Source organism: Lepidochelys kempii, chromosome 8 (assembly GCF_965140265.1).
Source record: "Lepidochelys kempii isolate rLepKem1 chromosome 8, rLepKem1.hap2, whole genome shotgun sequence".
Lineage (NCBI taxonomy): Eukaryota > Metazoa > Chordata > Testudines > Cheloniidae > Lepidochelys > Lepidochelys kempii.
In genome coordinates, this window is record NC_133263.1 from 73,433,598 (window position 1) to 73,458,641 (window position 25,044).

Here is a 25,044-nt window from a genome sequence, read left to right on the forward strand (position 1 = left end):
TGCATCTTTAAGCACAGCAGTTACAGTTGAGAAGGCACTTTCATTTTATCCTCTTAAAATATTTTAAAACCTGTTTTTTAAAAAAAAAAAAAAAAAGGCAGATCAGGCCTGTGCTTTTCACTTATGCATTAAACCCAAAGTAAATATTTTTTCAGTAGAGTTTAGTAAAATTCCATCTGGATATTTCTGAGTTATGAGAGAATGGGGGTAGGAGGAGAGGTATTTCGTGATCTTTTGTGGTCAGCTCACCACTTCATTTTAAAACATCAAACTTGGAATGTGCTTAATATACAGTGAGGAATGTGTTTGCCAGCAAGTGTGGAAAAAATGGTTGAGAAATCAGCTAGACTTAATTTTTTTTAAAAGTTTTTTGGAGTATTAAAAAGCAGGTGTTTATCGAAGTGCCATGAGTCGGTCCAAATCTAAGTAGGTATAAGAGTGCATGACCATCCCTCCCCATCAATCTCAGAGGGAGGCCATGCCCCCTTCCTCTCGGGCCTCTCTTTAGGCAAAGATTGGTGCAGGATTAGCAGTGTCTAAGGCCCTGGCCCTCTAAGCGGGGCCAAGTGGCAGGTAGTCCGGAGTCCCAAACAGTTCGACTCCCTAGCTCTGGCAGACAAATGCAGGCCTTTTGACCTAACGTGGGGAGGCTGCCACCCCAGGGGTGGGGTTGGGGCACCCAGGCCCACCCTACTCCACCGGTCCCAGCCCAGGGCCCTAACAGTGGCGGAGTGTTCCGCCACTGGATCATTGGGGATCTGCCTGAAACATGGTGACCTGGATTGAGGCAACAACCCAACCAGACTATAGTCTAGTGTCCCTGGGCTTCTTCCTACCGTCATTTGGTACCTTGACTCCGTTGGTGTCCTCCCTCTCTCCGGGGTATATAGCCAGTGGCAATCCCCGCAGCTCCTCAGCATCTGGATTGGCTGGCAACTCTGGCAAGGGATCCTCTTTGGATTCCAGGCCCAGCAGTGGGTGGGAGGCATCTGTCTCCTCCAGAGGCTCCAGCCCAATTGAGCGGCAAGACCTGCCTTTTATACTTCCTGTCCCACCCCTCTGCTTCTGGAGGTGTGAGCGTGGCTGGCTCTGCCCACCAGAGGGTGGGTGGGGTTTCCTCCCTGTCAATCTCAGAGGGAGGCCATACCCCCTTGCCACAGTGGGATTGAAGGGGAATCCAGCATGTATGCTGGCCTTTCTGCTCATCCTGCATCCTCTATTGGGATGAATATTTTAGACTGCAGTGTGTTCTGGAGGCTAAGTCCCCAGACCCAATATTTATTTTTAACATTTGTTTGCACCTTTCCAAAATACCTGTCTACAATCTGACAATACTTAATACATTGAAGTTCTACTGTAGATCCAACCTTTAAAGTAACAGACACCTTGGGAATGCAGGTTGTCTCTAACTCTGAAATGTTTGTAACTGAACAAAATGCAGCTCCGGCTCCAGCAGTTCACACTCTGGGTCAGGTTCCAGAGGCAGCTAGGCAGCTTCTTTCCCTGGCCTGAGCAAGCTTGTCCCCTTCCCAGCTGGGGTGGGAGGGGTGAAAACAGCATGTTCCCCCCCCCCCCCCCCGAGAGTGTATGTGTGTGGAAACAGCACCCCCCAGCCAGGGGAGGGGGGTGAAAACAGCACCCACAAACACAGAGCCCAGTGCTGCTCCTGTTGCCTTGGGCTGGCACTGGGGGCTCACAACTTTGCCGGCAAATCTGAGCATCTTCAACTCCTAGTTGTAAGTGGGTGCCCTGGCTGTGGGGGTGCGTACAGGCAGCCCAGATGTGCCTACCTTTAAGATGCAATACAGGCATAGTACAGTAATTGCTGTTTGGTTTTTTTGGTCTCCGCTGCTGCCTGATTGGTTACTTCAGATTTCACATGGTGTTCTGTTGACTGGTCAGTCCGTAACTCTGGTGTTCATATCTTTGAGGTTCTACTGTATATAACTAGCAGAGTTGGAGGGGGCTTGTACAAGCCCTTGTTAACAGAGCAGGCCATTGGGCCCAATGGCAGAAAAAATAATTGGCCTTGGAAATATAAACAGGTGTAAATGGATCACTAGGGCTGAAAGGAGCATAAGACTTGGGACAGGGCAACTAGTCATTGTTTCTCCCTCGCACTCCCCCCCCCCCCCCCATGTAAAACGAGTCTGTTGTATCTAGAGTAAATTCTAAAGAATGATCTTCTGCGGAGCTGTATGATCATGGTGAACAGGAAAGTATGGTGGGGGTTATGTTACCTGTAAATAGATGAAAATATATAGAACATTATTGTTGTTTAACAATGACACACAGAAGCATTTTTGGATTAAAATCTCAGCAAATGTTGAAATGTAAGCCCTGAGAGCAATCTCAAGTAAGTGTGTGTGTGTGTGTGTGTTTCGATTTTATTGAAGAATAAGTTTTGAATCCACTTTCTTTGCATTGGAGCTGAAGGGTATTGTGTTTTGCCCGTGATCACTTACTCTGGCAGTGTTCCTAATAGTTTTGTAAAGACAACTGCAGGATGTCGGACTAGTTTGCTTCCTTTAGTCCCCTACTATGCTCATTTCTGCTTCCCCTGATTTTCTCAACTAGCTGAGTCTTGGTTGGTGGATCAGTCTTTTCCAGGCTTGCCTGTCCAGTCTCACTCCACAGCCACTCCATCCTCCCTTAAAGAGTCTACCCACCGTTATGTTGGCTGTCAGCTTCTCCACCTGCAAACTCTAGTCTCAAATGCTTCTTACATACCCATACCATCTCGGCCTCCTCTCTTGCACGTTCTCTGGTATTGTAGACCTTGGTCTCACTCTTGCTGACATCGTTCTGCACGTGGTCCGGCATTGCCACCCCTCTGTGCCATCAAACATCTCATTTCAATGGCATCTAGTCTTAAGTGCCTCTCTTTGTTCATCTCTGTCTGATCCAGACAGATGTGGCCTCACCCTGATTTTGTAGAGTTATCCCTTAAGTAGTCTGGTCATAAAAGTGGCATAAATCGCTCCACTCCGCTCATGTTGCAACTGACTTCCCCTGCACTTAGCAGATGCTTGGATTTCTCTGATTTCTCCATTTGCTGTTAACTACCCTGAAGTTACCCAGGGCATCCACCTAGGATCGCAGCTTCTCAGATCAATACATTCTTGAAAAAACTCCACTCTTCTGTTGTTCTAATTTGTGTACCTGTTGGCTCAAATTTTGCAGTGGTCTCCTAAACTTTTCTGTGCAGTCAGCACCTCTAATGCGTGACTTAGGGTATGTCTACACTACGAAATTAGGTCCAATTTATAGAAGTCTGTTTTTTAGAAATTGTTTTTATATTGTGTATTGTGTGTGTCCCCACACAAAATGCTCTAAGTGCATTAACTCGGCGAAGTGCTTCCACAGTACACAGGCTAGCGTCGACTTCCGAAGCATTGCTCCCACAGTTCCCATAGTCTCCACTGCCCACTGGAATTCTGGGTTGAGATCCCAATGCCTAATGGGACAAAAACATTGTCATGGGTCGTTCTGGGTACATGTCGTCAGGCCCTCCCTCCCTCTGTGAAAGCAACGGCAGACAATCGTTTTGCGCCCTTTTTCCTGGGTTACCTGTGCAGACGCCATACTACGGCAAGCATGGAGCCCACTCAGCTCACTGTCACCGTACATCTCCTGTGTGCTGGCAGATGCGGTACTGCATTGCTACACAGCAGCAGCTCATTGCCTTGTGGCAGCAGAGGTGCAATAGGCCTGATAACCATTGTCATCATGTCCTAGGTGCTCTTGGCCACGTCTGTGAGGTCAGTCAGGAGCGCCTGGGCAGACATGGGCGCAGGGACATAAATAGGAGTGACTCGACCAGGTTATTCTCTTTAGTCCTGCTGGCAGTCATATTGCACCGTCTTCTGCCAAGCAGCCAGGAGGTGAGGATGGCTAGCAGTCCTGCTGCACCGTCTGAGACCAGCCTAAGATGTAAACTATAGCTGGAGTGGATCAAAACAAGAAATAGACCAGATTTGTTTTGTATTCATTTGCTCCCCCTTCCCTCCCTCCATGAAATCAATGGCTGGCAATCGTTTCGGTGAGGTCTCTCAGGGGCACCTTGAAAAGTTTAATGGAGATTCAGTCCTACCTGGAATAGCAGGGGGAAGGATAGCTCAATGGGTTGAGCATTGGCCTGCTAAACACAGGGTTTTGAGTTCAATCTTTGAGGGGGGGGCCATTCTTTGTGACAATTGTTTTTGTTTCTCCTTGATGTAAAGCCACCCCCTTTGTTGATTTTAATTCCCTGCAAGCCAACCCTGTAAGCCATGTCGTCAGTCACCCCTCCCTCTATCAGACAAACGTTCCGTGCCTTTTTTCCGTGCAGACGCCATACCACGGCAAGCATGGAGCCTGCTCAGATCACTTTGGCAATTATGAGCACATTAAACACCACGCGCGTTATCCAGCAGTATATACAGCACCAGAACCTGCCAAAGCGAAATCGAGTGAGTAGGCGACATCAGCACAGTGACGAGAGTGATGAGGACAGGGACACAGTACGGCCCTGGCAATGTGGGCATCGTGGTGCTAATGGGGCAGGTTCATGCCGTGGAATGCCGATTCTGGGTCCGGGAAACAAGCACAGACTGGTGGGACTGCATAGTGTTGCAGGTTTGGGACGATTCCAGTGGCTGTGAAACTTTCGCATGCGTAAGGGCACTTTCATGGAACTTTGCGACTTGCTTTCCCCTGCCCTGAAGTGCCAGAATACCAAGATGAGAGCAGCCCTCACAGTTGAGAAGTGAGTGGCAAGAGTCCTGTGGAAGCTTGCAACGCCAGATAGCTACCGGTCAGTCGGGAATCAGTTTGGAGTGGGCAAATCTACTATAGGGGCTGCTGTGATCCAAGAGGCCAACGTAATCAAAGATCTGCTGCTATCAAGGGTAGTAACTCTGGGAAATGTGCAGGTTATAGTGGGTGGTTTTGCTGCAGTGGGATTCCCTAACTGTGGTTGGGCGATAGATGGAACCCATATCCCTATGTTGGCACTGGAGCACCAAGCCAGCGAGTATATAAACTGAAAGGGGTACTTTTCAATGGTGCTGCAGGCACTGGTTGATCACAAGGGACGTTTCACCAACATCAACGTGGGATGGCTGGGAAAGGTACATGACGCTCGCATCTTCAGGAACTCTGGTCTGTTTCAAAAGCTGAAGGAAGGGACTTTCTTCCCAGACCAGAAAATAACCGTTGGGGATGTTGAAATGCCTATATTTATCCTTGTGGACTCAGCCTACCCCTTAATGCCAGGGTTCATGAAGCTATACACGGGCAGCCTGGACAGTAGTTAGGAGCTGTTCATCTACAGGCTGAGCAAGTGCAGAATGGTGGTAGAATGTGCATTTGGACGTTTACTGACTCACTTAGACCTCAGCGAAACCAATATTCCCATTGTTGCTGCTGCTTGCTGTGTGCTCCACAGTATCTGAGAGAGTAAGAGGAGATGTTTATGGCGGGATGGGAGGTTGAGGCAATTCATCTGGCCGCTGGTTACACTCAGCCAGACACCAGGGCGGTTAGAAGAGCACAGGAGGGCGCACTGCGCATCAGAGAATCTTTGAAAACTAGTTTCATGACTGGCTAGGCTACGGTGTGAAAGTTCTGTTTTTCTCCTTGATGAAACCCCCCACCCCCTCTTGGTTCACTCTACTTCCCTGTAAGCTAATCACCCTCCCCTTCCCCCTCGATCACCGCTTGCAGAGGCAATAAAGTCATTGTTGCTTCACATTCATGCATTCTTTATTAATTCATCACCCAAATAGGGAGATAACTGCCACGGTAGCCTGGGAGGGGTGGGGGAGGAGGGAAGGACAAGGCCACACAGCAGTTTAAAAGTTTAAAACTTTAAAGCTTATTGAATGCCAGCCTTCTGTTGCTTGGACAATCCTCTGGGGTGGAGTGGCTGGATGGCCGGAGGCCCCCCCACTGTGTTCCTGGGCGTCTAGCTGAGGAGGCTATGGAACTTGGGGAGGAGGGCGGTTGGTTACACAGGGGCTGCAGTGGCGGTCTGTGCTCCAGTTGCCTTTCCTGCAGCTCAACCATTTGCTGGAGCATATTAGTTTGATCCTCTAGCAGCCTCAGCATTGAATCCTGCCTCCTGTCATCACGCTGCCGCCACCTATCATCTTCAGCCCTCTCTTCAGCCCGCCACCTCTCCTCATGTTCATGTTGTGCTTTCCTGCACTCTGACATTGTCTGCCTCCATGCATTTGTCTGTGCTCTGTCAGTGTGGGAGGACAGCATGAGGTCAGAGAACATTTCATCGCGACTGCGTTTTTTTTGCCTTCTAATCTTCGCTAGCCTCTGGGAAGGAGAAGATACTGTGATCCTTGAAACATATGCAGCTGGTGGAGGGAAAAAAAAGGGAGAGTGGTTTTTAAAAACACACATTTTATAGAAGAATGGGTACATTTTCACGGAAAACTTTGCTGATAACATTACATACATAGCACATGTGCTTTCGTTACAGGGTCGCACCACGTGGCTCCCCCCACCACGTGGCTCATCCCTCCCCCACCGCATGGCTAACGGCTGAACAGAAATGTTCCCTGCCACAGACAAACAGCCTAGCAGGAATGGGCACCTCTGAATGTCCCCTTAAGAAAAGCACCCTATTTCAACTAGGTGACCATGACTGATATCTCTCTCCTGAGGATAACACAGAGATAAAGAATGGATGTTGTTTGAACGTCAGCATGCTGCCATGCTTTCTTATACAATGATTCCAGACTATGTGCTCCTTGCCTGGCGTGGTAAAGTGACCTACCATGGTGGACAGAATAAGGCTGCCCTCCCCAGAAACCTTTTGCAAAGGCTTTCGGAGTACATCCAGGAGAGCTGTATGGAGATGTCCCTGGAGGATTTCCACTCCATCCCCAGACACATTAACAGACTTTTCCAGTAGCTGTGCTGGCCGCGAATGCCAGGGCAAATGAATCATTAAACACGCTTGCTTTTAAACCATGTATACTATTTAAAAAGGTACACTCACCAGAGGTCCCTTCTCCGCCTGGCAGGTCCAGGAGGCAGTCTTGAGTGGGTTCGGGGGTACTGGCTCCAGGTCCAGGGTGAGAAACAGTTCCTGGCTGTCGGGAAAACTGGTTTCTCCACTTGCTTGCTGTGAGCTATCTACAACCTCGCCATCATCCTCTTCCTTGTCCCCAAAACCTGCTTCCGTGTTGCCTCCCACTGCATTGACGGAGTCAAAGCACAGGGTTGGGGTCGTGGTGGCTGAACCCCCTAAAATGGCATGCAGCTCATCATAGAAGCGACATGTTTGGGGCTCTGACCCGGAGCGGCCGTTTGCCTCTGGTTTTCTGGTAGGCTTGCCTCAGCTCCTTAAGTTTCGCGCGGCTCTGCTTCTGGTCCCTGTTATGGCCTCTGTCCTTCATTCCCTGGGAGATTTTTACAAAAGTTTTGGCATTTCAAAAACTGGAATGGAGTTCTGATAACACTGATTCGTCTCCCCATACAGCGATCAGATCACGTACTTCCCGTTCGGTCCATGCTGGAGCTCTTTTGTGATTCTGGGATTCCATCATGGTCACCTCTGCTGATGAGCTCTGCACTCACCTGCAGCTTGCCATCCTGGCCAAACAGGAAATGAGATTCAAAAGTTCGCGGACCTTTTCCTGTCTACCTGGCCAGTGCATCTGAGTTGAGAGCGCTGTCCAGAGCGGTCACAATGGAGCACTCTGGGATAGCTCCCGGAGGCCTATACCGTCGAGTTGCATCCACACTACCCCAAATTCGACCTGGCAAGGCTGATTTCAGCGCTAATCCCCTTGTCGGGGGTGAGTAAAGAAATCTATTTTAAGAGCCCTTTAAGTTGGAAAAAAAGGGCTTCGTTGTGTGGACGGGTGCAGGGTTAAATCAATTTAACGCTCCTAAATTCGACCAACTCCTAGTGTAGACAAGGCCTTACTGGAGAATAACTTAATGTGGGTCTATTTGCCAGTTACAACCATTACCACCAGTGGTTTGTTGGGGTGTGACCATTTTGCGTGGGATAATCTTACAATCCTTAACCATCTTCTGACTTCTCTATCTACTATGCAGTGAGTATGGTAAACTAACAAAGTAACCAGAGGTGATGTTGCCCTGTTTAAAAAAAACAAAACAACAAAAACAAAAAAACAAAACCACCTCAGTCAGTTTCTCTCTTTTGGTTTCTCTTAAATGACAGAGAAGGTGGAACACAGATTTTTGCAAGAGCAGCAGTTATTGTGCAGGGTTGTTCATTGTACTGGTATACTTTTCATTTTGTGCTGAAAATGAGATAAGTAAAATCTGACAGTTTATACTAAATCTAGATGAGAGAAAAGTGAAGACTATAGTCCTGGTTCATGACTTACTCCTGAGAAAACTCTGTACCAAAAAAGTAAAATTCTGCACATTTTATGTCCATAAATAAATGTGGAGGCTCCAGCATGGCAGTGGGGAGCACAGGTCACTGGCTGTATGGAGGTGGGAGATCACCCTGCAGCCCCCTCCCCGGGTGGACTCGGTGCTGAGGCTGCACCCAACCCAGTGCAAGGGCCGGGCCTGTCCCAGAAACACCCCAGGGTCCTGCCCCTCCATGCCAGGTGCACCAAGATAGCAAGCAAGAGGGACAAACTCGTATACATGCCCAGCCCTGGCCCCTGATCCAGGTGAGGAGCAGGTAGGATCCAAGTGTAAAGGGGCTTGCTGTGAGGGGATCCAGGTGTAGAGTGAGAAGGTTCTGTGCGGGGAGCTTGGTGGGGGGGGTCTGGGTGCAGTGAGGGCTCTGGATCTGGGAGTTCTGAGGGGGGGAATGAGATTCAATGGGGGGATTTGGGTATGGGGGGGTCCAGATGAGTGGGAGTTGGGCAGCCAGCGGAGCAGCTCCCAGTGTACAGTGACCACTGACCCACAGCTGAGGAGTGATGAGGCAGGAATTGGGGGTAGGTACAGAGGTTTCTAGGGTGGGTCTGACCCAAACCTGGCCCTGGCTGTTCCTTGCAAGGGAAGAGGAAGTCCTGTTCTCCTCATCCAAGCTGGGACTAGCAGCTGAACCTGGTGCAGGTTAGGAGTCACCAGCCTTCTCTTCCTCCTCCTCCCCGCCCGTGATTTCTCTCTCCACCAGCTGCTCTGGGCGCCAGAAACATGTCTGTGTTGCTGAGGAGGGGCATGTGACTGCTTTTGTGGCTTCCCTGTCAGAAGTTATTTTTCTGCAGGGAAGCAAAGAAATCTGTGCAGGACATGAATTTTGCATGCACATCCCTTTAGACACCAAGATCTAATCAGAATGATGTGATTAGTGTTTAGTTTGGTTTTAGGCAGTTCATGTTTGTGGATTGTATTTGTTTCTAGTCTTAGTAGTCATTCATTTGTAGTCCTGGTAGTCTATCAATCTGATCAGTGCCATGCCTTCTCAAAGTGGTCACTGGTCTCTCTCTGACCACAGGTTTTTTTGGGGCTGCAGTCTAGGAGTGAATGGGACAAGTCTTAAGTAAAAACATATGTTACCTGGTAGGTATGACTTCCTTGTTAAGTAGTGTTTTGGTTCTATTCTTTAGCTGAATTGTCTTTCCATTAAACAGAAATATTGTGGGTTTATTTTCTACACTTGACTGTTGGGTTTGTCATGGCAATTTGTTCTTATGTTTATTCATGGAAGCTGTTACACTTAAGCCTCATCTCACAGTTTAGCTGGCATAGCTATGTTGGTGAGAAATATGAAGAAAAAAAAAACCCCTACATGATATAACTGTGCTGCTCTAGTGTAAAAGTACTACTTATGGCAAAAAAGTATAGATTCTCTTGACAGTATAGATTGCTTTGCTTTGATTGGGGAATTGGTACAAACTATACTAGTGTAGCAAGACCTTAGTAGTACTGAAGAAGTTGTTGGTGTAGATGGAAGGAATGTTTAACTGATCTTCAGTGTGACCTGTAAAGGAAAACAATTGGATTTTTGCCTTTTATGTGATAGTTTTAACTAGTTGTTTTTAATAATAGAAATTCTAGTTCTGCCTGTACTGAAGGCCTCTGGTTACTAGAGAACAAATACAATGATGACCTCAAATGTCAGAGTGAAATCTGTGTATTTGAAAGGGTCAGGAGGATATTTAGTCAGACCATTTAAAACCTTGTTTTTGTTAAGACCTTCTTAACTTCAAAGAATAACATAGGCTTCCTCCCTCTGAAGTATGAGTCAGCATGCTGTCCCTTTAGTTGAATTATGAGGTCTCATAATTCATACCGTCTTAGGCATCCAGACAATCCTCAAGCAAGCCAGGTTTGGTATTCCTGATATTTAAGGTAAAAGACAAGCAAGAGAACTCTATTGATGTGGGGAGGAGGCAGCAACTCTACAGTCTTCACAAATCATAGAGTCAAGAACGGGCATAAACCCAACTTAATCCTTTCTTGGTTACCTATAAAACACTTGTATAATGGCCAAAAGTGTCTAATTCATTATCTGAGCAGTATCGCCAATGGTGCTGGAACACTTTTTATAGTGGGGGTGCTATGAGCCATTGAACCAAACTGTAAATCCTGCATATAATGGAAACCACTTCAAGTCAGGTCTGCAGCACCCGCCCTGTACCTTTAGTTCCAGCACCTATTAATATCTCAGTGATGGTGCAGGATCCAAAAACCTTTGTTCTCATAAGATGAGAACATTTATTCATATGTTGCTATTTCACTTGCTGCTATTGTAGAGCTTGACTAACCGATTTCTACTGCATTGGGAAATTATCAGAACACTGGTATGTCTGAGAAATGTTATAAAATATCCTATGATACAAATTAGGTTTACATTTGGACTAAAATATTTCAGGGGAGAGCACAATGCCATCTCTTTTTAAGTAACTAATTTGTATTACAGATTGCCCTGAAATATGATCCACAGGCAGAAGAAGATCTACGCAATTGGATAGAAGAGGTTACGGGGCTGACCGTTGGTGCAAACTTTCAGTTGGGCTTAAAGGATGGCATAATCCTATGCGAGTAAGAAACAAATTTTCTTTTTATCTTAGTTAGTTTTGCTCTTTCCAGGTTCTAGAGAGCACTAGCTGAGGACTCCCTTTTGAATATATCACAGTTCTCAATAATTAGAATACAGTTACTACCAGGGAAGAGTCTGCTTCCATGTCTGCTTTCTCTTCCTTGGGCTCAAGAAAGACTGAGAATTGAACCCAGATCACCGGCATTTCAACAACATTTATCAGAGATATGACACTACAGTATGAAACTGGCACATTTTTATGGATTTGTGTATGAATTAAGAGACTTATCAGATTTCTTCGAGCCTAAAATAGGCCCTTTACATAAATCTAAATCTTTTAACCATGACCAGACATGTTTTGCATCAAGTCACTACATCTATGGTAGCATGAACAATAAAGATTTTTCCATAATGCCTGTACAAATAGTGTGAAAATGAGATTCACTATTTACACATTTCATTAATTTTTTCCCAGACTTATAAACAAACTGCAGCCAGGATCAGTGAAGAAAATCAATCAATCAGAACTAAATTGGCATCAGGTAAAAAAAATAAAAAATCCCACCTCCTTTGTTTCCAGAACTGACGTGAATGGGATTTTACTGCCTCTTTACTTAAATCTTTCCAGTGGTTGATTAACTATGTGTATGAAGTCTTAAGCAAATGGGTAGACTTGGTTGTCCTCTAAATGCTACTTCAGTACAAATGTTTAATAGCAGCTTTAATTACTAGCAGAAATTTCAGGTATTAGACAAATAGCAAGACTACTTCCTTAGGAGGAAAAATTTTTAAAATGTCTGTCTTAGTTAAACTTTTAACTAGAACTTTCCACCCAGCCAAAGCTGCTAAATACCACAGTCTATGCCATATGAAGTTAACAGCCCTGTATGCCATACTGTTCAAGGTTATTGCATGAAATGTCATTCTGCAAAATAGGAATAAATACCACTGAAATCCTTTCATTACGCTTTTTTTAAGCGGTGTTGGACAAAATATTGGTATATAACTCAAAAAAAGATTAAAATGGCAAAATGCACAAGCAGTAATTGTATCTCTGATATCCAGATTAAAATTTAAATTAGGCTACAAATTTGTTCTTGTACATAAGGATTGGTCTGTCTAGTACACAAGACAAGTTATGCTTGATAGTCCCTTGTAAATGGTCTAGGACTGGTCTAAACTAAACAGCCTTAAGAACAGTTCTTCTGTCATGCCTCTGAAAGAAAAGGCCAAATTTAGTCCTTACTTATGCTCTATGCAACCCCCCTCATCCTGACTGGGACCTAGAGGCACTACCCAAAAACAACTAATAAATAGTACCTGAAGTTAGGCTGAATATGTCCCAGTGAGTCAACAGTAAGATGCACAGTAAAAACAGGTATTTCACATTTGACAGGTTATTAATGAACCAGTTTAAGTTAAGTTGGACATTAAGTGCCTTCTGAAACACACCCGTTATTCCATAATTTCTATAAATTGTAGTTCTTCCTTCAAAAAAGTATTTTATAACACAACTCCGTGGAACTAGACTATTGGCACAGAAATTTGACTTTTTTTTGCAGGGGAGGGGTATTATTGAAACCAGTGGCTCTCAACCTTTCCAGACTACTGTACCCCTTTCATGAGCCTGAACGGTCTTGCATACCCCCAAGTTTCACCTTGCTTACAAAATCAGACATAGGTGTGCTGTGACACATGTATTTCTATTGCTGAAAAAATTGCTTGCCTTTCTCATTTTTACAATATAATTATAAAATAAATCAACTGGAATATAAATATTGTACTTACATTTCAGTGTCTAGTATATAGAGCAGTATAAACAAATCATTGTATGAAATTTTAGTTTGTAGTGACTTCGCTTGTACTTTGTACGTAGCCTGTTGTAAAACTAGGCAAATATCTAGATGAGTTGATGTACCCCCTAGAAGACCTCAGCGTACCCCCAGAGGTATGCATATCCCTGGTTGAGAACCACTGATTTAAACTAGAACATCTCTGGGGAAAACAGACAGATGCTGTGTAGTGCCTTGTCAAAGACATCTGCCAGGGATGTCAGCCACTAGCCACTGTTGGAGACAGTGGCCAGACTAGATGGACCCCAAGTCCGATCGGGTATAGCAGTTCTGTGTACAAAACAAAAAATCCAAATGCAGAATGAATGATTGTTATGTTAAGCTTTACCACCCATTTACTTTGCTCTATGTTGTGTCCCATCTGTATTACATCTTGGCTAAAGTCTTCAAGGCAGGGAGCTTGTCAAAGTTCCTACTGTACTTTTGAAGCTATAAATATTTTCCAAAATGAAACATTTGCCTCGACATGTTTTATTTTTCAGTTGGAGAACATTGGGAATTTTATCAAAGCCATCCAAGTCTATGGTATGAAGCCACATGATATTTTTGAAGCAAATGATCTTTATGAGAATGGGAACATGACCCAAGTTCAGACTTCACTTGTGGCACTAGCTGGTCTGGTAAGTATTTATCTACACAGAATATACTGTACCACACTGAACTGGTAGAAATCCATGCATTGGCCAGAATCATTCCTTCCACTCAAAAGCATAGAACACTTGGCAGGCAAGTCCTTCTGGTATGCTGCTCTCTCCCCCACGGGTCCTGCAGAAGCCACACTTTGGGTGCCTTGGTTTCTCCCTTGTCAAGGTAGGGGGTACAAGGATTGTGAGTAAGAGAGGGTTGGGATTATGAAAGTCCCCTGCTTACATGTGACAACCCAGGAAGGAGTTTGACACAGTATTAACTCATGCTAAATCTTCTCCACAACAGCTGTTGAGCAGCCACAGAGTAACTTTGCTAATGGTGGCTTGATATATACTAAAGCTATTCTTGCAGGGAGCAGAAGCCAAGAGGGTTAGCTGTCCGTACAGGACAATGTTTTTTCTGTGGACTGGGGATGTCCTAGGTCTGTGAGGTAGGAAGGTCTTGTGTGTGTTCTGAGTACAGCAGCCAAACCCCATTCGCTAGAGGAGAAGTCTGAGAATGTGGAGGTTAACCTCAGAATCCTTAATATCTTTAGACCCTCCCCAGCCCATGGTTTTTTCAGGGTGAATACGACCAGTGAATCACATGTATTACTCCTTCTGAATTTCACATGGCTATATGAATAATTACTATTGTGGTTAGCTATGTAAATAGTAGAAAAAATCCTGCCAAAGAACACTTACCTCATTGTACAGGATGACTGTAGTTGAATATTAGAAAATGTTTCTAGCAGTAAAAGATATACATACTAAATGTAAGGTTTCAGAGTAGCAGCTGTATTAGTCTGTATTCGCAAAAAGGAGTACTAGTGGCACTTTAGAGACTAACCAATTTATTTGAGCATCAGTTTTCGTGAGCTACAGCTCACTTCATCGGATGCATCCAGTGAAGTGAGCTGTAGCTCACGAAAGCTTATGCTCAAATAAATTGGTTAGTCTCTAAGGTGCCACTAGTACTCCTTTATACTAAATGTAAGACTTTGTCAAGTAATACTTTCTCTTTTCAAGCAAATCAAAAACTTGCTGGCCAATATTTTAAAGAAGTGACTAATGATTTTAGGTGATGGTTCTTTAGTTCCCATAGTGACACCTTAAAGGGACTGATTTTCAGAGTACAGAGATGCAGCACTTTCTGAAAATCAGGCCCACATAAGGCATCTTAAATTTGGGACCCAAAAGTTGAGGCACTCAACTATTAGTCACTTTTGAAAAGCTTAGCCTGCTGTCCTTGGATGGGGTGTAATTCCTTCAAGAAGTTCTAGTGGCAAGAAGTATGATTTGAAAAGTGAGTGTTCACTTTTTGAATGACTTATTTCTACTTAGGCAAAAACCAAAGGATTCCATACCACAATTGATATTGGTGTCAAATATGCAGAAAAGCAAGCAAGGAGTTTTGATGCAGGAAAACTAAAAGCTGGCCAAAGTGTAATTGGCCTGCAGGTAAGCATGAGATTAAAGTTTTGTGTATGGTAAACCAAATTGAGAAACCATCCTCAAATGTGATAGATAATTTGCTGTTTGAAAAAGCAATTGATTGTAAAGTGGTATTCACTTAAGGGCTTGTCTGTATGAACGTTTAGTGCATGGCAAATGTAAATCTACCACACGCTAGCCTGCTGTGTACGAACTGTCCATGTGGACATTGCCATTGCAAACTACAAGTTCTCTAGTGCGCTTTGTAGTATCCAGCAGCAGGCTCGCATGAGGTAGATTTATACCACAGCTTGCTGCGTGCTGTTTATGTAGACAAGCCCTAAAATGGGTTGCTGGTTTCTCACCTAGAACAAGTTCTCTTTCTGCTGTTAGTGTGCGGTTTGTGTTCTGTCCTTGTAAACAATTGATAGGATTTCTAAAATTGAGTGACAGTCAGTGAAAGGAGTTTCTTCCTCTACTGTAATCTCTAAATTAGGCTTAGTAGAATTAGATATTTATCAATAAATGTTAATTTCACTGTACACACACAAGTAGATAAAAAATATTTCCATTCCTACAAATGAGCAAAGAAAGAAAAATGCTGTTTGAGAACTTGAGTCCCACCTTACTGTTTATAAAACATGTTGTTTTACCAGCATTAGAAGAGCTGGAACAGGGGGTGCTGTTTAGGTAGCTTTAAACTTTTTGAATTGCAGCATCTGCTATCATTAAATAATTATTCATTGACCCCTTTCATCTCCCCATATGTTCCTGCAACTGTGAAAATTTAAATTGGCAAAAATGAAAAAAAAAAAAAGCATAACCTTTAATTTTACACAACTGAATATTTAAAAGCAATGATCATGCTTAAAAATAAACATTGATCTGTCAAAACTATAAAAAATAGAATTCTGCCAGGCCTAAATATAATAGAGATACAGAAGTGGGCTTAATGGTTCTTGTAAACATTGTTTCTCTATCCCAAAAAATAGTGGTTTAGAAGCAAGTTAGAAGCTTGCTGGATGCAGTGCTACTTTGAATTTTGAGGGGTCTGTTCTTTCCATTTTCTGTGCTAATCAATCAGAATAAGACAATAGCATCAAACGTTAATTTGTTGTACCACACAACTGCAAGTACAGTAGAACCTCAGTTACGAACACCTTGGGATTGGAGGTTGTTTGTAACTCTGAACAAAACATTATGGTGTTCTTTCAAAAGTTTACAACTCACTTAATACTGCTTTGAAACTTTACTATGCAGAAGAAAAATGCTGCTTTTAACTATCTTAATTTAAATGAAACAAGCAATTGCTTTGCCTTGTCCATTTTTTTTAAACTTTCCCTTTTTTAGTAGTTTACGTTTAACACAGCAGTGTATTTGCTTTTTTCTCTGATACTACCTGATTGCGTACTTCCGGTTCCAAATGAGGTGTGTAGTTGGCTGGTCAGTTCGTAACTCAGGTGTTCATAACTCTGAGGTTTTACTGTAATATGATATGAATTAGCCTTTCCATCATAGCTAAAATATGCATTAGTGCACAAAATGAAATTAGGTTTCTCTCTCTAATCAGCACCCTATTGGACATAGCCATTGAAATATGGCATTGGATTACTTGTCATTCTTTGCTCAAGAGAAGCTCAGTATCTGTTTAGAAGTGAACATTAAGGTCAATGGCCAAGCTGTAACTGCTTTCTCTATGTTAAGGTCCAACCAATGCAATTGTTGTTTGGATCTCTGTTCTTGGACTAGGTCTCCTTGAGTTGCTATATCACCCTTTTTTGTGTTTTTATAAAGATGGGAACCAATAAGTGTGCCAGCCAGGCAGGTATGACTGCTTATGGGACCAGAAGGCATCTCTATGATCCAAAAATGCAAACTGATAAACCATTTGACCAGACAACAATTAGCCTACAGATGGGTACTAACAAAGGGGCCAGTCAGGTAAGCAAGGTTACATGTGATACAGTATTTCAAAATCAGCTATTGTCATGACACTGCAACACTCCGGGGGGCAGGCAGATAGGTGACAGGCTGAAGGGGTGGATCTGCATCTTGCTAAGGAAGTCTTCAGTTGAGACCTTGGGGTGGGCACAATACCAGTAGTGCATCCTTGCAATGATTCAAGAGCTGAGTCTCTTGTGGGCACATGATCTACTTCCTGCTGCAAAGAACTAGAGGGAACAAAAAACAGTGCCTACAGCCAGCCCCTTTTTCTGGCTGTATTGTCAGAAAAATAAGGGGAAATTTCATTTCACATACTCACTAGCCAAAACCAAAATGAAAGACAGCTCCCTGGGCAGTATCCTGGTTGAATGTCCACCATTCCCTTTGCAACATCCAAAAGGGGGCATGCTGGGCTTCTCAGCAGGGCCTTCCTACTAGGGGTTGTAGAGCTATAGCTTAACCTTTTTCACTGCTGTGTTTAGTAGGTGTTAACTGTTGGTCCTGTAATATTATTGTATTTTAAGTCACTTTTTCCATTCAGCTTGTACAAGTGGATGCTGTACATACAGAACTCAGTGTCAGGATTCTTAACTGAATTTTAGAGTATCCTTACCATAATGATTACTTTATTATCCTGTTTCACTAGGCTGGGATGCTGGCACCAGGCACCAGAAGAGATATTTATGACCAGAAGCTCACATTACAGCCAGTGGACAACTCTACTATTTCACTACAAATGGGTACTAACAAAGTGGCTTCCCAGAAGGGAATGAGCGTGTATGGGCTTGGACGACAAGTGTATGACCCGAAATATTGTGCTGCTCCAACAGAACCTGTAATTCATAATGGAAGCCAAGGAACAGGAACTAATGGGTCAGAAATCAGCGATAGTGATTATCAGGCAGAATATCCAGATGACTATCATGGCGAGTACCAGGATGACTATCAAAGAGATTACCATGGTCAGTACAGTGACCAGGGCATTGATTATTAGATCTGAACCACATGCTCAGTATATTAGTCCATTATTTTATTCAGTAAAAACAAAACTAGCCTTGTGGAATTGTTACCCGTCTTCCTACACACTATGCTTAATGTTCCTAAAGAAAGATTGCCTTACATACATTCCTTTTTCCTTTCTCTGCCTTTTCCCTCTTCTAGTTGCCTTTAGTGCTGTAACAGTTGTAATCTACAGCATAACCAATAACTGCATATGAAGTAAAAAGGAATACTGTGAAAGGGGAGTACTCTTGTACAGCCAATTCTTTTAATAAAGATCTATGCATCTTCACAATCCCCTACTTAAATAGGTATTTACACACCACATCCACCCCTCCTTTTACTTATTTAGTACTTACCTAATTTCTGCATGGAACACTGAAAAGACTTCCATGCTTATGTTAAATGCTAAAAGTTAAGCTGCAGTATATTAGTAAATAATTACTTTATTTCTGCAGTATGGTTTGCTTTTTTAAAGTCAGACAGTAGACAGGATAAATGTGCATTTGTGATTGTGTATTCATTCCATTATCTAAACTGACCAAACTCCTAGAATAGTTGTCTTACTAAAAAGGGAGCTTGTACAAAGTCCTTGAGCCCACAGAAGTCCCATGTTTTGATGGTGCATTTATTTTTATTGTATGTGCCATAATATATCCATGTAGAAATGCTTTTTCTTCCTTGAACTGTATTTATTGCCACATTTCTCATCATAAACTGATCCCATTGTATTTTTATAAATATTTTTTTCTTGAAGGTGCATGACTTTGATGTCTCATTTATTTGTTACATTACGATGCTTAGAACATTAGTTACCATAGAAATTATTCCCAAATCTTATTCTTGGCTATGTCAAGGTAATCTAGAACCCCCACAGCTCAGGAAATGTTCTGAAAAAAATTCTAGTGGATCTATGTCAGGCCAGAGTATGAAATGTTCTTTTCAACATTAGAGTCCTAGAAAGGGAGGGGGTCCCCTGCCCCTGCAGATCCCAACTGGGAGCAGCATACAGAAGAGAATACTCTCTCCAATCCCATGAGCTACTGGGTGGAGCATCTGTAGGGTTTCACTAGGTGGTCCTCCCTAATGTTGAGAGCAATATTGTCTAACTACACATTCTGCAGGAATCTGCTCTGCTTACCCTCGCTCATTCCCCCTCACGCCTCTAGGTATGAAGCAGACATCAACTTGAAACATGGAGTTTGTATTGACCCCTATGAGAATAATCTGTGGAGGGGAGAATAGCAGTTTATGATGAAAATGCAATTACAAAATCCAGAATCTTACAATTTGGGAATAGGAGAGTTCATTTCTCAACACAATGAGGAGTTCCAGAATTACAACAGAGCCTCTGGTTTGGCCTATACCCTTGACATGGCAGCATGTATATTCATACTATATCTGCTACTCAGAAGTGGTGCTTCAACTAACGCTTAACAAATTGCCAGAGCATTAAGTGTAGCATTCAAAAACTACAAGCATACGAATCTTAGGCAGCTGCCAGCAAACCAAAAAAAAAGGGCATTATTTGTGAGTGGAACAGAAGGCTATCTCCCTCTGTGTAGACTACTGAGAAGCAACACTAAGGGTTTGTCTACACTTGAAACGCTACAGTGGCATCATTGTAGCATTTCAGTGTAGACATACTTATGACAGAAAGGCTTTGCCTGTTGTTGGTGTAGGTAATCCACCTCTTCCATCAACCTAGCACTGTCTACACCAGGGGTTAGGTTGGCCAAACTGTTGCTCAGGGCTGTGGATTTTTAAAACCCCTGAGCAAGGTAGCTGTAGACCAGGCCTATCTTATTTGCCTTCTCTAACCACTTTAACAATAGCCTAACACTAGGGCTCCTAGGGATGCTAACAAGGCTGTGCCAACATTAGCAGTGGAAGGGGGACAGTTAAACTGTAGATGGGGTCTTTGATGTGAGTACTTAAAGAGTCATGCTAATAAGCAAGCAGCCTGAGCTTGTGAAGGGCCCTTCCTTGAGGAAGAGAGAGAAACTGCTTGTTTGTTACAGAGTTCCTGCTGTTTGCTTTTGATATGGTTTGATATCAGACATTTTCAGCTGGCCTGATGACTCTAGCTTAGCTATTTATGTCTAACAAATCATCCTGAAGTAGCTGCTTGAGTCAACAGAATTAAAAATAACCATTTCACATATTAAGGGAGGAAAAGAACTGTCCATCAAACCTGTGAACTATATTTTTACTGCAGTTAGTTCTGTATAAGACAGCATAGGAGTTCAATCCCTATGAAAGTAATTCATCTCAGTGCCCACCTATCATGTTAAACAAAATGCTTAAAAGCAGTATTATGACTACTATGTCAGTTATGTCATATGGATTAGTTTCCTGGAGCTTGCTTTTTTTTTTTTTTTTAAATAAACTTACCTTGCTCATTAGGACCACAATCCTGGTCCAGCTGAAGTCAATAGTACAGGATCAGACTCAAATACATATAATTATTTTCTCCATTATGATGCAACAGGGAACAAGTTAATTAGCATGTAATATGCAAATCACTTTCCTCAATCTATAAACACAAGTTTTCATTTTTCAGTAGTTTAAGGTATCATGACTCTGAATTTAGTGGACAGTCCACACTAGGCATGAGGGAATACCCACATAGTGCTTAAAATAAACTATAAATTTCGTACCAGCTAACTAATTGGTACATACATACAGTCACAAATGTCATTACCTGTTTTCTTAAAAGCCCATGCTTTGTGTACAATTGTATTTCAAATTCATGTACTTTGAAATACACTAAAATTGATTAATACACTAATCCTGATGTCAGTCACTTAATGCTGTACTGTCATGCTCATGACTTCCATGTGGCAGACCTGTACATACCACACTAGTGCTGTACATCCGAAACAGACTCCAGTACAGACTCTTACCTGCAACATCCCTTCTGATTTTAAAGTTCCCCACTACGAAGTGTGAGTGCCTGTCAACTGCCAAATTTTAAAAAGACCTTTGTTCACAGGAAAGGTACTGTAAGGGCAGTGGCATTGCAGCCTTCACCACAATGTCTTAAAGCTGGTCTTAGATGAGAAGGTATGTTTTTCAAAACAGACCTTCCTTCCCTCTACCATTCTAGAAAGACTTATTGAGTCAAGGCCCTTACTCATCCAGACTCATGGAAATTCCATTTAGCAGCACGGGCCTTGCATTGAGGAAAAAGCTATTCTTCAGCAGTAACTGATACCCTCCTAACTTTGTGATTTAAGTCTTAATCTGGCTCCATTATGTTCTGTAGACTGATAAAATTAAGGGAATGTTGTTATAACTTGTTTATCAATTCTTAAGATAGTCCTTTTGGAAGTGGTCTCTCTGAAGAGTTCTTTAGAAGGGAAGCCCAACCCCACTCTAGCCACACGCAACAGGTTTGGTCCTGCCTCTTAATGTAGCAGATCAGAGGAATGGAGAGCCAAGACATATATTGGGATCAGATTTTACTTTTAAGAGCCTGCAAAAAATGAAACTGACCAACCTAGTTTTACAGCAACACGTAAACAGCATAAATGGTGAAAAGTAAGTAAAGGCAACGGAATATAGGACATCAAAAGACTAAAGGCATTAAGTTGGCAGTTGCACCTGACAACATTTGATATTCAAGTGCTCTAAAGTACCTTTGAAAATGATCAATTAGGCATTCTTTGAAAGATGTAGTTAAATGTATTCGGGAAGTGTATCTTTCACACAAAAGCTCATGTTCCTATTTAAATGCTTAATCTCTAGAATTGTCCTTCCTTTCCCACTTCTAACAGATGTAGCCATGGAAAGATGACACAATGCATAAGATAAACCAAAAACTCAAACAATAGGAAACCATTAAAAGACATCTGTGGGAGAACATGGAGATGAAACAATGATAGAGGACTACTGTTAGCTTAGTCTGGGAATTAAATGCAATATAGCTTAACTGTCCTCCAACATATTGGAGTGAGAGAAGGTAGCTAGTCAGTAATCCCTCCACACATTTTCTTAACATACTCAAGTTCTTCAGGGTAAGGAAAAATCTTTCCTTTGTAATAACACTGTACAAGTTTAAGGGACTATCCACATTATTATAAGACACGAACTGAAAATCCAGGACTTTCTTTTGAGAAGAAACGATATGTTGTTTGGTAGGATACTGAATGGCCATGGATACTTATCAGGTTTCTGAAGTCTTAAGATTTTCTGAATTTTGGTAGGGGTTAGAGCACTCAATTTTTTAAAATAGGAATGTACACAAGATAGGTAAAATGGTATCTTTTATTAAACCAACTTCTGTTGGTGGAAGGTACAAGCTTTCAAGCTAGATAGAGCTCTTCAGGTTCTGAAGAAGACCACCTCTGCACTGCTCGAAAGCTTGTACCTTCTACCAACAGAAGTTGGTCTAATAAATTACCACCTCATCCATCTTGTCTCTCATACATCCTGGGACCAATATGGCTACAACTCCACTGCAAACAACTATGGAAGATACTGTACTTAAAGATCATGTCTCCTTTTCTTTGGCTTTAAGGTCCCTGCACGGCTTTAAATTTACCATTATAAACTATACTCCAGTTTCTGACATAGCATCTTTTAAGTGGGAGGTCATAAGTTTTTTTCTATTTTTAAATTTCTTGTAAAATAAAATTTTATAAATGATTTTCTACTTTCCTATTGCTGTTTAGAAGTCTTTTCAGCAACAGAGAAACTGATTACACATAAAGTGCTATTAAATGCACACAACAAACTTACATGACAGAAAAAAAATCTATCAACTTCTTTAAGTTATAGTCATACTAGGGGTTGCTTGCATCTATCATGGTCACTAAGTTTTCAGTCAAGGACTATTTTCAAGATGATCATGTACCTTTAAAATAAGTCTGTGCTGTTTAATTAGGAAGGACTCTTGAGTGGGTTAAGTACAGTACATGCTGTCCTCTGTTTGGCCTGAAGGCTGCTGATCTAACAATTGGGTCACAGGACTAACCCTATATGAAGTTGTCCTGACACCATCTAAAGGTAGGGTAGATACTCAAAGAGACAAAGATAGAATACAAATGAATCATTAATGATATCTTATCAAAGATAGGTGAGAAAGTCTGTTAGCCTTTGTCTTTGCCAATTGGATAGAGCAGCTATTAGGGGCAGGCTCTCACATAGTAGGAATTCACTTCTGGGAGCCTGAAGTGAAGTAAATGAACTAATTTTAGGCCGCCTCACAAAATACCAGCATAGTTTGATATACTTCTGCTGAACATAGGTATAGACATGACTGGAGAAGCTTTCACGGTGTCTGGCTGAGGTATGTGCCACTTGGGTCATTCTCCTTTTACAGCAGAACCTCAGAATTATGATCACCAGAGTTACGAACTGACCAGTCAACCACACACATCGTTTGGAACCAGAAGTGCACAATCAGGTGGCGGTGGCAGAGAGAGAGACAGACACAAAAAGCAAATACAGTAGAGTACTGTGTTAATTGTAAACTACTAAAAAATTAAGGGAAAGCAGCATTTTTCTTCTTCATAGTAAAGTTTCAAAGATGTATTAAATCAATGTTCAGCTGTAAACTTTTGAAAAAACAACCATAACATTTTGTTCAGAGTTACAAACATTTCAGAGTTACAAACCTCCTCCATTCCCAAGGTGTTCATAACTGTGAGGTTCTACTGTACTAAACTCTCCCAACGCTGGACCCAATTGCCCTGTCCCAAGGGAAGAACCTCAGTAGGGGGCTAAAGGGGAAGAAATCTCCACAGTATTTCCCTTGTGGAATTTTCTCCCCAGTGCATGGGTTTTCAGGCCGGGCTTGCTGCCCACATGGAAAAGGCTGCAGGGCCTGCCCCCAAACCTTAAGTTCTCCTAGGACAAGCAGGAAGCTGGGTCCATCCTCATAGAGGACCTGTGTCTCTGACCACCCCAGTAGCAGTAGGGCTTTCACAGCCAGTGGCCATCCCTGCAATCCCTTATATACAGCCTCTAGGGATGATCCCACCCACTGCGTGCTCCCCTCCCCTGTATGGATCCCCAAACCTATAGAGAGTGTTAATGTCTGGCTGAAAAGGTGGGAGATAAGGAAATGCTGACACAGAAATGTCTAAGTCTCCTTTTCACATGGTGGGGGTAGGAGGGGGAAGAATCCATAGATTTCAGTGGAATGGTCTCACCAATTTTTATTAGAAGACAAGAGAATTGCCACCAATTGCCTTTGCTGCCTCTGATATTTCCTCAGTTACTAAACAAACTGTCCTCCTCCACCTCTGAGTTTGTTCTTTAGGGCAGCAAAGACAGGAACTTTCTCTTACCTGCAGAAACGTTCCAGCTCATAGACTGAAACCATCTGTACTGCCTGTATATTTCTGCTAGAGACACCTTCTGGTCTCCCACTCAATCCTGCCCTCAAACAGGAAGTTCAAGCAGCTCTGGGGAAGAAAGGGGGGGGGGGGGGGGGGCCGGAAAAAAAGGATTGTGTAGCACTGAGTAAATATCGACATCAGATCTAGATCTACGTGAATTTAAAAAACTCACTATAATATCCTGATCTTTTGAAATCTTCTCCAATTTCCTCCCAAAAGAGAAAAATGGATCCATGTATCTCACAGAATGAGAAAATTTTGACCTCATGAAAATGTATGACATCCAGGACCCAAACCCAACCCCAGAGCTCAATGAAACTTCAATTGTGCATAAAAAGACATTCCCTGATGCTCTTTGAGGGTTTTATTATTATTTAAAAGTTTTTGTCTACTCCTTCAGCATCTCTTCTGGAGGCTCCTCCTCTCTCCCAGAGTCTTCTTAGGACTCCATCCTTTGTCATCTTTTCACTCGCTCCCCATGAAGTAATTTCCTTCACTCCCCAAACTACCACTTCTATGCCAGAAACGTCCACATCTACTTCTTCACCCTAATACTCAACCTCTGTCCAATCACGTCTGCCTCTCTATGCCATTTAATCCTATGATCTCAGATCAACATAAAGAGCCCAGCTTATTTTCCCTGCTTTCTGTCACATACAAAATGTCTGTTCATTTTTATTTACAAACATTAGTATATCTAGAGGATTTATCCCTCATCTGCCGTGTAGAGAGGAGCCAAAGTGCTGTTCATAATTTTCCTCTATTTAAAACCATTCCTCACCAAAACCACCCATCCACCTGCACAAAAAACCCCTCCCCAAACCAAAAAACAACTGACCGACCTCCCACAAATCCCCATA

The 25,044-nt window shown here is 42.7% G+C and overlaps 1 protein-coding gene across 1 annotated transcript in view; it reads left to right on the forward strand.

The window, feature by feature from the left end:
• CNN3 (calponin 3) overlaps window positions 1–18,593 on the forward strand; it is a 52,521-nt gene extending 33,928 nt beyond the window's left edge. Inside the window, exons 2-7 of the mRNA XM_073356995.1 lie at window positions 10,862–10,983; window positions 11,457–11,523; window positions 13,317–13,454; window positions 14,805–14,921; window positions 16,689–16,835; window positions 17,485–18,593. Coding sequence (XP_073213096.1) covers window positions 10,862–10,983; window positions 11,457–11,523; window positions 13,317–13,454; window positions 14,805–14,921; window positions 16,689–16,835; window positions 17,485–17,832 — 939 coding nt within the window. The 3' untranslated portion in view covers window positions 17,833–18,593. The remainder of the gene's footprint in view (window positions 1–10,861; window positions 10,984–11,456; window positions 11,524–13,316; window positions 13,455–14,804; window positions 14,922–16,688; window positions 16,836–17,484) is intronic.
• The last annotated feature ends 6,451 nt before the right edge of the window (window positions 18,594–25,044 follow it).